At 32.8% G+C, this 16159-nt stretch overlaps 1 protein-coding gene across 9 annotated transcripts in view; it reads right to left on the bottom strand.

Annotated features, from left to right (window-relative positions):
• Nucleotides 1-16159, bottom strand: part of LOC149426506 (NAD kinase-like) — a 94941-nt gene that overhangs the window by 37714 nt on the left and 41068 nt on the right. The window contains exon 1 of one of the 9 annotated variants that reach the window (XM_089631309.1): nt 6537-6803. The exons of the other annotated variants lie outside the window; for them this stretch is intronic. Within the exon in view, the coding sequence (XP_089487435.1) occupies nt 6537-6586 (50 nt within the window). The 5' untranslated portion in view covers nt 6587-6803. Of the gene's footprint in view, nt 1-6536; nt 6804-16159 lie in introns of those variants that run through there. 9 annotated transcript variants of the gene reach the window in all.

Genomic DNA, 16159 nt, shown 5'->3' with positions numbered 1-16159 from the left:
CTCTAGGGCCCCTCCTATTTCTAATCTATATTGACCCTCCATATGAAATCTAAATTTGCAAGGGTAGATAACAATGTTTGGAGATGACAGTCTTGCAGTTCAAATAAATTACGTGAAACGAAGTGTATGAACAATCGGGACCTAAATGCAAACTTAATTAGATTCTAAATACAAGAAAAAAATGACTTGACAAACAAGAGAAATAACATATAACTTATATAGGTATTATATGGAATCAATATATAGCGGCAGGAGTGAGTCAATTAATATTTAATTAACTTCGGTTCATTTTAAACTACTTCTTCATGGACAAATAGGTCACGGGTGGAGGACACTTCTATTTTATACGTATATCTTATAGGTAGTAATTGAAGAAGAAGATAATACCAATAAATCTAACGAAACAGGTCAAGACACAGAAAAATAAAAAAGGTAACGGTTCAGGTAACGGTTCAACTGGAAATCGAACCCAGGATCTTTGTCTTCTCGTCACAACAACGCCTCAACCGACTGGGCCATTGAGACTCAATTATTTTTACATCATTTTTGCCTATCTCATATTTCAGATTCAGAACTAACAATATGATCAACTATTTTTCCACATATTTTTGGCTGCTATCTTTTTGTATGATTATAAAGTTAAAACGAATTTATTTGTAACTTTGATAGTGTCGGATTAAAAATATCCATTTTTCATATGGGATACCTATTGAGTCAATAGCGTTGACTTAATCTAAAAGACTAAATGAATATATGAATTAATTTTCTTCCATGAGATATTTTATTTATGGGTACCTATAACCTTCAAAAGTTTAAAAAAAAAATATTCAAATCAAATTATAAAACAGTTTATTGTTTTATAAATTATAAATACATAATATCTACACAAAATTACAAAATTGGTAAAAAAAAACACAAATAGTTGCCATATTGACAAAGCTCGTCAAAAAATATGCCTTTACTCAACCGAACTATATATACATATGCATTTATAGCTATAGAGTTTTATTAACGTCACGCGGATAAGGCGACAGATAATATATATTTATATTACGATACGAAATTCAGACACAAACAAGCAACAACCTATACACGCACCGACTACATACGAAATACACCTTGCACCAATATAAAATAGAAGTTTGCTTCACACACTTGCAAATTATATAACAGAAGAAATCTCTTATGCTGCGTATAAACAGGACACAAAATAACAACGTAAACAACACACGAGCCGAACCTTTGTTTTTGTTACCTATTGTTGAACTTTTATGCCATCTATAACAGGCTTGCCTATTGAGATGGTAAAAATGATTAAATTTGATTTAGGTATCCATGATTTATGAAATCAAACAACCCTCGGAATTTTGAGTGTAGGCTTCTATTGTAGATATTGTTCTTCTAATATCTTTGGTAGGCTTCGATGTATTAAGTTCTACGTAGGTACTTACTTGAACGTGTAAGCAATTTGTTGCTTACACATTTAAATATCATTGCAAACTTATTAAGTATTTAGGTACTAGATTTTTTTAACCTAACGTCTTGCAAGACGGCCGGAAATTTGACCAAGACAAATATTTGCCACTGGCGTCATATTTTGTATAACCTATACAACAATACAAGCACATCCAAGTACACATTGAAACATGGGTGTAAATAATTCATCTGTAATATTTTTTCTGGTAAAACAACACGATACCAGTTCCAAGAAGCAATCAACTGTCCAGGCAGGTACTAGGTACACGGGTCACCGCGAATATTTACCGCACACACATCGTTAGTCGTGACCCGGGGTTCAATAAACAACATCGATGCATACATAATAATATGCAATATACATAATTAACAAGAATGCTTGATTTCAACACCTTAGAAGCCCGCCGAAAAATATTTTTAGGTGAACATTTTTTAAAGTTAACCTCTGGAAAAGGTTAGCTTATATGTGCAAACAAGTAAAGTAGGTACACTCGTGGAATATCCCATGAATTTTTTTATGCTCCGAAAGCGAGGACTTCTGTCTATCGAAACGCGCCAATCAACATCAACAGAGCGACTCAACTGCTTAACGATACTTAATTGACCATCGACATGTTTAACCTCACTTACCTACAGACAGTTCAGCAACTAACTTCTGACGCATGCCCCCACGGCCTTTTTAAACTTACATGTAGGTATCTCAAAATTGTAATCTTCTCCGTGATTTTTTGGTGTATAATCGTTTTATAAAGAGGTAAATAAATAATGAAACGATGAACAAAATCAACGAACTTTTCACGCAGTTATTGTACGGTTATTGTAGTTATTATACGGTATGCATATCGGGGAACTTTCTAGGCATATGCGCTCTACAAGTAAATTTATTACGTCATTGGCTGTATTACACAAGTACTTTTCTCAGGCGCTGGTGAACAATGGATATTGGACTTGAACTTGGGACAAGGCTTCAATTTTATTTAACCCCGTGGCCGAATATTCAAGAAATATTCACAAAATTTGCATTCGATAGCCAGCTACTGTACACATTTTACCGCAAAGTGTTACGTAGGGAAATCCGTCAATGAAACTGAAATCGTATAATACTAATATGGTCAGATAAGAAAACATACACCCGGCTCAAACGTTGGATTCACTTGTTGGCTCGGAAACCAAAGAAAAGATATTCACTATTAAAGTTATTATTACCTACAGAGTATGTTTATGTACTGCATTTATGCACAGCAGAATATGCATTATACACGATTTATCTTTGATGCATGGCTAACGTAAATCTTCCGATAGTATTTTTTTATCAATTTCATGCAAAAATGTAATACATTCTTCATAGCCACCTTAATTGTACAATAGAGAGTGAAAATAGTTGCTATTGCTAGCTATATATCTGACACAGTTCTACTTAGTTATACTTACCAACCCATTTATAGCTATTAGTGGTGTACCACAGGGGTCTCATTTAGGCCTAATTTTGTTTTACTGTTTATAAACGACAGTGTTAGTATATTTGTAAGATATTGATGTAATACTTTTTGCGGACGATTTAAAAGTGATTAAAACCGCCGAAGATTGTATCTGTCTACAAAATAACTAATTAATAATTCAAAAATAATTCCCTCCCTAAACACTCGAGTTATTCTCAATTGGGGAGGTATTAATTAACAGCTTGGAACATATAAAATTGAAAATGATATTCATGTAAATGTAAAACAATTTCGGAACTACACTAATTCTCAAAAAAATAATAATTCCGGTATTCCAACTTCTATGAATTTTAATGGAAAAGTTGGATGTAATGTTGAAAATATTGTAAATTTATTCGCTGATTATTTTAAGTCTGTCTATGAAAAGGATATACCTAATAATGAAATTCCCAAATTCTCGTCGAATCTCAGTCTAAACATATCTGAAATACACATTAAAATTAATGATATTAAAAAGCATGTAAATTTGTTAAATGCTAGAAAAAGTGCTGAATGTCTAAACAGCCTATCTGTTCCTCTTTTTGTAATTTTTAACCAATCTTTAAAGACAGGATGTTTTCCTAATATATGGAAACATAGTTTTCTTACTCCTATCTGTATATATGTATCCAGTCATTATACCTAAACTTTTTGAAAAAATAGTACTTGATAAAATATCTACAAACATAAAAAAAATTATAACTCCCTACCAACATGGCTTTTGTTCGAATAAATCTACATTAACCAATTTACTAATAAACGAAAATTTTATATCTACATCCTTAGCAAACAGGTGCCAGGTAGAATCAGTATACACTGACTTCAGCAAGGCATTTGACAAGGTGTGTCACAAAATATTAATCAATAAATTAGCTAAACTTGGTATTTACGGTAATTTACTAAATTGGTTTACTAGTTATTTTTTCAAAAGAAGTCTTTGTGTGAGAATAAATGGCACGAATTCATACGAATTTATGGCGACAAGTGGAGTGCCGCAAGGCTCTCATCTAGGGCCCATTTTATTTATTATATTCATAAACGACATTGTTGATGTATTTACTGATATAAACGTTCTACTGTTTGCCGATGACATGAAACTTTATAAAGAGATTAACCACATTAATGATTGTATTACACTTCAAACTAACTTGAGATATCTTTTTGAATGGTGCTCAATCAACAAATTAGCATTAAACATAAATAAATGCCAGTTCATTCATTTTTCCAAAATAAGTAATCCTATTTTTTTTCAATATTCATTAAATGATGAAAATTTAATTTGTGTTAGTAAAATTATTGATCTAGGCCTTATGTTCGACAGTAAACTCACCTTTGTATGTCATATTAATAATATTATCAACAAGGCCCTAAAGACTCTTGGCTTTGTTTTGAGAGCTGCAAAAGATTTCAATAATTTAGGAACATTTATTATGTTATATAAAACCCTTGTCTGGTGCCAACTTGAGTATAACTCTACGTTATGGTCTCCATTTTTCAATATTCATTCAGATAACACTGAAAAGATTCAACGGAAGTTTCTGAGGTTTATAAATTATAAATTGCATATTCCTATACAAAACATAAATTACAATTACCTCTTGGATAAAATGTCTCTATTGAAACTTTCAGAAAGAAGAATAAGCACAGATTTAATACTGTTACAAAGAATACTACATTTTAAAATTGACTGTCCCGAATTACTTCAATGTATCAATATCCATGTTCCCAAAAAATCATGCCGACATTTCTTACCATTTTACTTCAATAACACCAGGACACTAACTTACCAAAATTCTCCGATTCCGAGACATCACAATCTCGGAAATATTCTGATCTGGTGATATATTTCATTTGAAAACTAATCAGTATAAATGTTGTATATTCTATCACTTTTATTCTTTTATTTTATTTATTTGGGAAAATCAACAGATTGTTTACAAATATAAGAATAAACTAAATAATAAAGATAAAATCCAATAACAGATTTTCACTTAAAATTATAATAATAATAAAGAATATTAAAAAAAACTAAACTAAAAAAAAAACTAATCTTCTAGACACAAATAGATCTATGTACCCATATAACTTCTCTGCTTCTACTATTTTGTTTTGTTGAATCTTTTAAATTCAATTATATGCGTGAGGATTCATTTTTGCCATTATGTTTACATTCTTCTTTATTGTATTAATTTTTAAGTGTTTACTCTGATACAAAATGCTTGTATTTTTTTCAAAGAAAAGCCCACCTGGGCGTTTAATACATAAATAATAAAATAAATAAATAATATACAATACTGTTATAAAAAATGTTATAAAAAATGTTATTAATTGTTATAAAAATATAGTATTCAATAACTCGCAATTACTGTTATAATGGTATATTTATATGTACCGCTGATATTAAATTAATAAATAATGAATCAATAAAATTTTTAACTTTAATTTTTACAATTTGTCTCTAATGCTATCCGGAGTCCGTGAGGCAATGACATCCCCAATAGGGGTATGTTGTAAGGCTGTGGGAATGGGGAGGGGAAGACGATGGAGAAGGGTAAGGTGGAGAAGTATCTGACTATTCAGATCTGGTCACCAAACGTGGTTGATTTGCGGTCTTTCACCAGGACAATACTGAGGGTATCTACCATTCTGGAACGTGCAGCAAGTAAACATGACGTAGTTAGATACCACATTTGTATAATATCGTATAATGTATAACCTAATATCTACCGTAATAATATGTTACTTCATACGTGGAATTAGCTGTTATTTTGGTACTGAAAGAGTGGTCAGAAATAAATTAATGAAACTTGTGTTCGAGGAAACAAAAAAGGTAATTAATAATAAAAACAATACAGGAATAAATTATAGATGCTATACTTAAATACTGCAAGTAAAACTCATCAAAGTATTTACAGAAATTGTTTTAAAATCAAAATCTCCGACTTAGGAACACCTTTTTGGATATGGTTTTATTTAAATGTTTGTCACTGAACTTCGCATAATAAAACAAAACACATTTTTTGGCAATGTTTCTTTCTTACATAAATCAAAACAGGCGGCTGATATTAAGGCCGAAGCCTAAAGCTAAATTACTACTTTAGATTAATCTTTTTACGGATCGGTTTATATTATGAATAAAAAAATATATGCTTTAAATAAATTGGAACTTTTCCTATCGTTTCCTTTATGTAGAATTCAAATATTTTGTTTAATTACTCAATAACAAATATAAATATAAACATATAAAAAAAAATCAATAGAAATGTATTAACACATTTTAATGCGTTTCTTTAGAGACAACTTTAGAAAATACGATATGATAGCTAAGATTATCTGTGACAGTTTCCCTTGATTGACTTCTTTGCTTTCTTTTAAAAATGTTTACAAAATAAATAAAAAAAACTTTTTTGCTTGAAATCGAGCGTTTCTAGACTCCGTTTGTCAAGCAATTTTCAAGCAGGGGATTCAAACCTTATCGCCATCTACATAAGGAGTGTTATTGTTAGCGGTCCGATTCCAAATGTTACACAACGTGGTGCATCGCCAAAGTTAGGTTCTAATGTAATGAATTCGTCAACATACCTTCGAGATTGAGTCATCGTGTGCGAGGCGGGAATGAGGGGCTTCAACATTGTGATTGATTTTACATCAACTTTTATAATCCCAAAAACTAAACCACAACACAACAGTCAACAAGACCTTTTTACATGTCACTGATCCAACCACAAAACTGATATCCTCCAAAATACCCATCAAAGTGTCCCTTCACTTAAGTTAACTACAACATTTTAAGGTACCTAGTAAAGATGATAAAGTTGAAATTAATGTTGTTACTCGTTTGTAGTTAGATGTGTAGTATTGTATAATAAGTATTAAGAACACTCTTAAAACTTTAATTGCACATGTCCACTACCATTATGTAGTTACTAGATTGTTAACTTTAAGACATCGGTAATATACAAAACAAAAGACTTATTTACGAAATTTATTAATTTTAAGAACTTATAATTAGGATATTCATTATTAAGTTAACTACCAGTACTAAACGTTATTTTTCACGGGTAGTCTAAATTCTAGACAAATCAATTTTGAAAATGGTAGCTACTGTAGGTAGGTACTTTATCGTTTGTCTGAATTATCCAAACAATAAGTACCGATTTTGAAAATTATACTAAAATTCAAAGCAAAAGTTCATTGAACTGGAGTTAAATAGTCAAAACCGAAATTACTATTTTTAAGTAGTCGAGAAAAATCAAAACAAGCTCAGGGGGTTTCAGTGTCCCAAGGTACAGGTTGCTGGGAAAGTATCACAGGATTTTCACGAAATAGTTTCCGATGCACCAAATGCTATATGAATTAGTTAATATGTGTGTTAATTTATGAAGAATTTATTTTACGTAATACTAAATAACACGCTTTTCAAAGCCGAATACATTCATTTTCTTCATATTATTTTTCTTATAAAATAAAACACCTTATCGCGATGGAATTTAGAAAGATTCCGTTTTCGAACTGATCCTAAATCAAAGAAAAAGAAATCAGATAGGTATGTAAATTTGAACAGACTGCCTGATAACAGGTTCTGTCCCTAGCCTGTCAGGAGATACAGGACGAGAAGAGAACTGACAAGACATGGAGTTTGAGAGCAGCCAGAGCAACCTTCAACCAACAGCCGGGGAGGGGGCAGAGCCCGAGGGCCCAAGGGGCAGGGCCGTAACTACCGCAAGTGAACACAACAAACACCTCCACATTGCAATGCAAATTTTGAAACCTCCGACATCTTCCACACCTAATACATAATACGATGAAGAAACGCAAATACTTGACATGGGTGGCCATGTTATATTTAGGTTGATAAGGATTAAGCTGCTTTATAAAATAAATATTTACATACATTACATAATTCAGTTACAAACATTAAGCTTATCTTTTAAGCAATGTTTGTAGAAGCGGGTGAACGGTACATACTGAATAAATTATACAAGTTGCAAGTTTCCATATAAAGTCACATGAAACGGATGTTTGGAAAATGTTCACGTGATATTATTAAGGAATTATATATACCTAGCTGTACCCCGCCACGTGTTTCTGTGTCGAAGTCGGTCTATGCAGATATAGCAATATTTTTTTTATTGCTTCGATATTTTTTGCTACACCCTACAACCAATTACACTTGCCTTCATTTTCACTACACCTACAACCAATTTCAATTACCTTCATTGAGTGTCCAACGTATCTCGTGTACAATTAATTCAGTTTGTTTCGTTATTTGTAATTGGCGGGGGGTAGCAGGGGTTGGGTGTTGTGCATTGATGTATTATACTTAGTCTATGGTGTTGTGGATTTCAGCCATACATGACTTCAGAGAATTTATTAGTTTTAACATCGTGATAACACATTCGTATTTTACTGAGAGTTTATTAGGAAACCTATCAATTCATTCGATAAGGGCATGCAATCCCGTTTTTAACGTGAAGAGATTCAAATTAGCAATCAATCTATATAAATAAAAATGTAAATATTCGTTTATTCAAAATCTTAAATCTCCGAAATTTCATCACCGATTGCTTTGAAAATTTGAGACAATGTTGCATTCGAATACGCGTTTTTTTATAGACCTATATTATTTACAAAGAAATACAGTCAAATACTCATAACTTGCAATTCAATACATCAGCAAGATACCAGAAAACTATTAAAATCCCAAAATTTAACACTAAGCTCATTCAAAATAGCTATCTTTATCTAGGCATAATTTATTTTAATAACCTTCCATTAAATTTAAAAAATATCGAAAATATTCAGGAATTTCACCTTAAATTAAAAAATTACCTTAAACTATTATAAGTCCAAAATACGTTCACTACTTACATCTAAAAGTAATATTGTTTAAATCTTGTGTTGTTTCTTAATAATTTATTTACCTTAATACTAACATATATATAATTGAACTAGAATTCCCTCACCAAACACAAGAGCATTGTCTCTTTATGGTGAGGAAAGGCTACTTTAATTTCTATTGTTTTATATCTTGTTTATATCCTGTATCTATGTAAAAAAATATTTTTTTCAAATATTAAATAAAAAAATAAAAAATAAAATATATTATACAGGTGAAAAGCGTGTTTTTTGAAAAACAGCGCTATCTGTTGGACGTAAAAGCAAAACACGCGATTTTTTCTCCATCTGCACATACAGACTGAGCAACAGCAACGCGTGCACAGCTAGTATTCAACATTAGTAATTTTTCTAAGTGCATGCCTTAAACGACCTGATCTAATGCGAAGTATTTCTAATTTGGGTACTTGTGTCTCAATGTCCCAATTATAACAAATCATCCATAAATGTCGCGGTGTACTAAATTACATTCAGATTGAAGAAACATCAAAGACATTATATCGAATACTCTGTGTACTCCTCGTGCTCAAAACTTCGTCACTTGTCTCGCTAATAAAACAAAACAGAAAAAACTTCAGGCGGCCCTTTACCTTCGAAATGCAATTAGTAATTTATTGTAACGTAATGCATTCACCTGATCACCTAGTGCCCTCGATATGGTACCCGTTGGCGGCTGGACTAGTGACAATTGGAGGGCCGCGCCGCGCCGGTGCGCAACAGGCTCGACCTCAGGTCGGATCGGACGAATGGAACAATGTAGGTACCGGCTCGAAACACCTACCTAATGTGGTTTACGCTGCATGTAACTAGCATACATGCACACATTGCACATATACATACTCGCGGGTCGCGGACACAATATATTGTTATCGTTATCTGTCTACAAGGTGACTTTATGTGCGATAGTTATAAAAAAGTGGTGCACAAGTCAAACTCGGTCAAAACTATCATATATTTATAAAACTTCTTTGAACAATTTATTTATTATGACAGTAAATGGGAGGTCGCAGTTGGTAGATTACAATAGATACCTACAAATCCTGTCTCTTAAATAAGGCTCCATTAAAAGCGTTCAAAAAGAAGAAGAAGAAGATTACTGAAGATGGTTTGAAGAGAGAGATGTAAATACGAATGATAGGGGGAGCGCGCTAACATTAAAAAATATTTATTATAATTAAAAGACATTAACGATTGTTGTGAAAATGTTTGATAAAACATGACTTATTTAAAACAGAGCAAAAGTCTCTGGATATCCGAGTTAAGTAGCATTTTTTAAAGAAACACGGCAAATTTTTGCACAGGTACCTATATGTTAAATTAAAGAACAACCTATATGTTTAAAAGGTGTTTATTTAAATACTTGTGTGTTTTTTAATAATTTTAAGAGCATACTTTGCGATTTTATTTTGTATTTTAAAGGGAATTTAATTTTTCATCACTTTTTAAACTCGGTATCGGAATAGACATTATCGTAAAAAACATATATTTTTTTAAGAGCTGTGCATAGATAGACGGAGGAAAAATTATCCTGTTAAAAAAATGATAGCATGCCAGCTTCCTGATAAAATATTAGTCATTCAGAATATATAGTGAACACACGTTCTTTTCCTAATAAATATCTTGTATGAACACGTGTTTCGCCGCCCTCATAAAACAATCGTTTTCAACTGATAGAAACTCTTTCAATTCATTCGTTATAGGTAGGTCTGAACGAATAATTTGACCAGATTTTTAATACATTAACAGTATTTTTATCAGTAAGTTTTTTTCCGTGTAGAAATTCGGATTTGTTTGCTTAAAATAAAGCCATCCGATTAGCCCTGGAGGGTTTCCCAATAACATTGAGACGAAGTCACTCTTATATTATCAGTCTCAGCCTCGGGGAATCCTTTAATGGGGGCACGAAAACGCGTCTATTATCTTCTGTGTTCGCACACAAATTTAAAAGACAAAGTAAGTCCTCCGGAAGGATTAGCCCCTGTATCCATTATCGCAATGTAGTAATCAATATTTTCGTATACCAAAAGAAGAGGATTTGCAAAATCAACAAACCTACAAATATTCACCATTCTGAAAAAGCTGGACGTCTAATTGGCCCGGAATGTACGTGCCAATTTAACAAAAAGAGTCAATAATACTATATCGTCACCTTAAAGCAATAGTGGGATATCTTCGAAAAATACACTTTTGAGATAAGTATGCAGTTCGATGTAAAATTCTGAGCTCTACATGATGCATTACTGGGATATTTTGTAAAAAAAAAAATTGCCAGTGTTACAAGTAAAATCTCAGTATTGAAATGTTCGGTCACTCAGAGCAACACTGAGATATTGATGTTGTCCCACTCTTGCTTTCAAAAGGTCGTTTAAAATACTGAAATAAATTTATTGTCTTACTGTAGCTCTATAGTTTTCAACAAGTTGGGTGATCTTGGAAGAGAAACATAAAGAAACTGAAGGTGGATACTGGTCAGGAGTATGTAGCAAAGTCAGGAAAGATACGCAGAGCAAAACAAATTAAGCCTGTACTGTGTACTAATTGTAAATATAAATGTTCTGAATCTGTTTTGGAAGTTGATCGATTAAAATATTTTAATATTTATGATTCCATGAATGCTAGCTAATAGTGGTTATTATTTTGAGAGAGATGGACATAACATACGTATGTGTAAGATTTTTTTATGGCAACCTTAGATATAAGCAATAATACCATAAGCACTGCATTAAAAAAGAAAACAGACAGCTTCCTGCAAAAGGATGATTTAGTTGATGGTGTTATGAATCACATCAACAGCTTTAGTAGAGTGGAATCGCACTATTGTCGTGCAGGATCAGCTCGGATCTCCAAATATCCAAAAGATGTACAATTTGTACAAATAGAAGTGTGTCTCGGTAGGTAATCTCTATGTTACACACCCTACATACAGGAAAATATTCAATACAAATTCAATATATATTTTTTTAAACCAAAAAAGAACCTTTGCGCATTTTGTGTATAATACAACTATAGTACTGCAAATGAGATATTAGAAAAAAATAATAATATTCTGAACACATTCAGAATGTAAAGCTATCTCGACAAGAAAAAGATAAAAACATTACCAAGACCATACTGATGATACTGTAGTTGCCATTTATGACTTTCAAGCTGTTATGTCGTTGCCAAATAGCAATATTTCTATTTTTTTATTAAGAGCAAGTTAAACGTTATAACTTCTGTATTTACAATATCAAACACGACAGGGCCATTGTTACATGCGGCATGAGGGTGTAGCTAAAAGATGCGCAGTTGAAATGTCTACCTGCGTGTACACATTTTTAAAAGACCTTTGACAAGGGAAACGGGAAGTGAACTTTTATTCTGATAACTGCGTGGCACAGAATAAAAACAATTTTATTTATTTTCTATGTACATGCATGCACTATGAACACTTGATATTCAAATCATTACCCATATATACCTAATTGTTGGGCACTCAGAGAACAAAGGAGACTCCATTCATTATTGCATAGACAGAGAAAAAGGTCAGGGTTTTAAAAGAAGGCCTAATATTTATTCCAACGGAGTTAGCGATGATCATAAAGTGTTCCAAGAAGAATGAACCTCGTTATAAGTTAACAGAAATGGAAACAACGGACTTCATTGACTGGAAGAAGGTATGTGAGAAGACTGGAAAAATTCTGGATGTTTATGGACAAAAATAAATGTATTTGGAATAAAGTTAAGATATTACAGATCACTAAAGACGAACCGTCAGTTATCAAATACAAAAGCACCTACACCGAGGATCCATTTAATCAGAGTGTTAATGTGAGAGAGCGACTAAAGAATGTTCGGAATGAGAATAGTATAATTCTAGGACCAGCTTATACAGTTCCACCTACAATTCCACCGAATAAAAATCGTGATTTCTTATTTGTTTGCCAAAGTGGTGTTATACCAAAAAAACCTCATAATTTGTTTTGAATTAATTAATACTGCAAATACAGACTGCGATGTACAAGAAGAAAATAACGATGAAGGTTCATTGTAGGTTTCCAGGGAATCAACACATATTTGTTATATTTTTTTGTTCTTAAAGTTTTCTGTAAAAAAATTACATACTTTTTATTCTAAAGGTTTTCTGTTTTTTTTTTTATACATACCTACTTTTTATTCTTGGTTTTCTGTTAATTTTGTTACATACTTTTATTCTTAAGGTTTTTCTGTTATTTTTGTTACATACATTATATCACGCTTCTCATAAATAAATTTATAAGCACAAATATATATTTTTTTTCATTTTTATACTACCTTACTATCGTCAATTGTCGTGTTGACAAACTATAGGAGTGAGTGGGTGTGTACTGTTTAAAATGTATTTATGATTATAAACATCATGGAAAAACATGCAGAAATAAGAATTATTAATTATTTTAAGCAATTATTAATTATTTTAAGCAATTATTAGCCTGAAACAGTCGTCCACATTGAAAAAATCTCGCGAGGAACAATTATTAATTCATTTATCCATCTAAACTCGTAATATTATTACAATGCTACACTGAGATAATTTGAGATGATTACCAAACACTCCACGCAACAGTGAGATATTTCCAGATTTACGTATACTTTGTCAAAATTAGTATGAAAAAATTAATTATTTTTCTATTATTACAATTTTGTGTTGATGTTAAATAATTAACCTCTCTTATACCATATCATTAATCTGCAAGATTAGTTAATTTGATGCTGCTAGAGCTCACGCAAACCTAAAAGTCCTATTATCTCAGAACAGCATTTTTCAAGATATCCCACTGTTGCTTTAAGGTGACGATATTACGACCTACTCATAAGAAACAAAAATGAAACCATAATTCCGATTACTGCCATGGTAAAACAGGATTATATTCACAGCGGTAAGAATTTTAAAAGACAACTAGCTGAGGTAGAACTCTCTCTTGACTGCAATCAATACTTATAAAAGTGAAAGGTCATGAACAGGTAAAATGATTTTTTTATTTTATTTATTATTAATATATTAAAAATACTAATTTCCGTTGTGATTTTGTCTGTAACTCGGGTTCAGTCAACTTTTTTCCCCATTATTTCTGGCTTTCACCCTTCAAGGGTGTTCTTGGCCATCATTTAAAATTATTGAGAAATGAAAGGTGAATTTAAATATTAATTTTATTTAAATAGGCAAATTTCAAAATTATAATGAAAATTGGAGTCGAGTTCAAACTTAGAAGAGATGAGATGTTGAATGGAGGGGAGGAGAGATGGAGGGAGACTTTAGATAAGGCTTGATAGAAGAGAGGATATTTGTTTAGAGAGGGACAACCAAAAATATGTGATCTAAAGTTCCCACTTCTAGACCACAGAATGTACAATCTGGGGAGTCAAGGACGTGAATTTTCAAAAGATGGGAAGGAACGGAACAATGTCCGATCCTCATTCGAATTAGTGAAGAAATTTATTTTTTGGAAAAATGAGGGAATTGCTGAAACCACGGTTTTGATGGAATAGTCCTTTGTATTGAGGCATAGCAGGCTCCTTGGATTGACTGGCAATGTGCCAATACTCCGACCAAACATTGCGGGATCTATCTTTGATGATGGAAAAAATGTCAGATAGGGGAATGTGATTTACGAGGGTAACAACAGAGTTGGACGCTCCTTGTTTTGCCAAGGCATCCGCAATGTCATTACCCATGACACCAACATGTCCAGGAATCCAAATCAGAGTTACAGTTTTACCAGAGCTTTGAATGGAGGCTATCATCTCTCGAATAAAGCATACAAAATTATCATCAGGATGAAGAAGAGGACTGGATTTAAGTTTTTGGAGGGAACTGAGAGAGTCAGAGAGAACGAGGGAATGTTCAAAATTATTTTTGATTATATATTTGAGAGATTCTATTATTGCAATGCACTCGGCTGAAAATATTGAAAATTGATTTGAAATTTAATGAAATATTCTGTCATTAGAATTATTGTGGTAAACGTTAAGGGCGCGCAGGAGCGCCGAGAAATTTTAACGATAGGTATTTGTAAAAATTATTTCTATTTCGTTCATCTCAGCGGGGACAGCAAAAGCGCTATCGGTGTATTGGTGAACCCCAATGCGTGTGTGTGCGTGGCTGCAGGTGTTGGAAGCACGAATCGTCGCGCCGCGCCCGATAGCGACTTCGCGTCATATTATCGCGATCAGTTCTTATTATTTCATTTACTGTTATTCATTTATTCCAAAAATTAAGTAGGTGCCTAGGTACATATTCGTAATAAAATAGCGAGGTCTACATTATTTAATATTGTATTGTACTTAACTTTATTATTATTATTACTTACTACAAATAAATACGTAGATACATTTATTTTGCCTCCGTGGTTGAGGGGTAAGGCTCTCGACTTCGAGTCCGGAGGTCTCGGATTCAAATCACGGCGTGCGCAAGTAAATTGATTTTAATTAATTTATGTTGTTTCACAATATTAAAAATAATATTCATTAAAAAGAACATTAATTAAATATAATATAAAATAATTGTCTGGAGAAATAATGATACAAGCGGCGACTTAGTTACGGCCAAATCAGCTATCAGCTTACAGGGTTTTGTAATACTAGTCCAATTAAGTCGCCAATTGGGGAATCCACAGTCTCACTGGCTCCAGACGGGAGCAGTTCGGACTCTTGTGCGGTATTCACATAAAAAAGTCACGTCGCAACTCTCAACTAGAGCGCTTGCTGTTCGCTCATCACCTCAGTCACATCGCGACTTGTGCGTAGTTATATACATGTGACTGCCTGCTCCGAGCTCATCTTCTGCACACGCACAAGTAAATGAGACTTGAGCGTGCGTATTCCTATATAATAGATATCTTCTGCGCTCATAGTTCATTCATCTTGTTACTATTAGAAAAGTAAGATGCACGCTGTTTTGGTTTAGTAATATCGGGAGATTCATACCATCTTTTTTTATAAAACGGCAGCATAGGCGCAGTAGGTCCTTTTTTAATTAAACATATAAATATCGCTAAAAATGTTGTTGTTTTTTGGCTCTCCCTGAATAACGTAAATTCATTAGTTTTGACTGTATGCATAAAGTGCATTAGTGCAAGTCGGTACATTTGTTAACATATCTAGTAACCTATAATAAATATTATTCTACGTCTTAGGCTGCGTATACACACGCCAGCCGAACAACGGATTATGGGAAAGGAACGAAGCAAAAGCAAACTGCCCGAAACGCTGCGCCGCTTGCGGTTGCTTCGCACCTTTACCATAATTCGTGGTTCGGCTCGCGTCTCTGTCCGCAAAGAGTGGCGTGC

The sequence above is a fragment of the Hesperophylax consimilis genome, chromosome 1 (genome assembly GCF_061612785.1).
Source record: "Hesperophylax consimilis isolate HC1 chromosome 1, BYU_Hcon_1.0, whole genome shotgun sequence".
NCBI lineage: Eukaryota > Metazoa > Arthropoda > Insecta > Trichoptera > Limnephilidae > Hesperophylax > Hesperophylax consimilis.
This window is presented reverse-complemented; position numbering and strand designations above follow the sequence as displayed.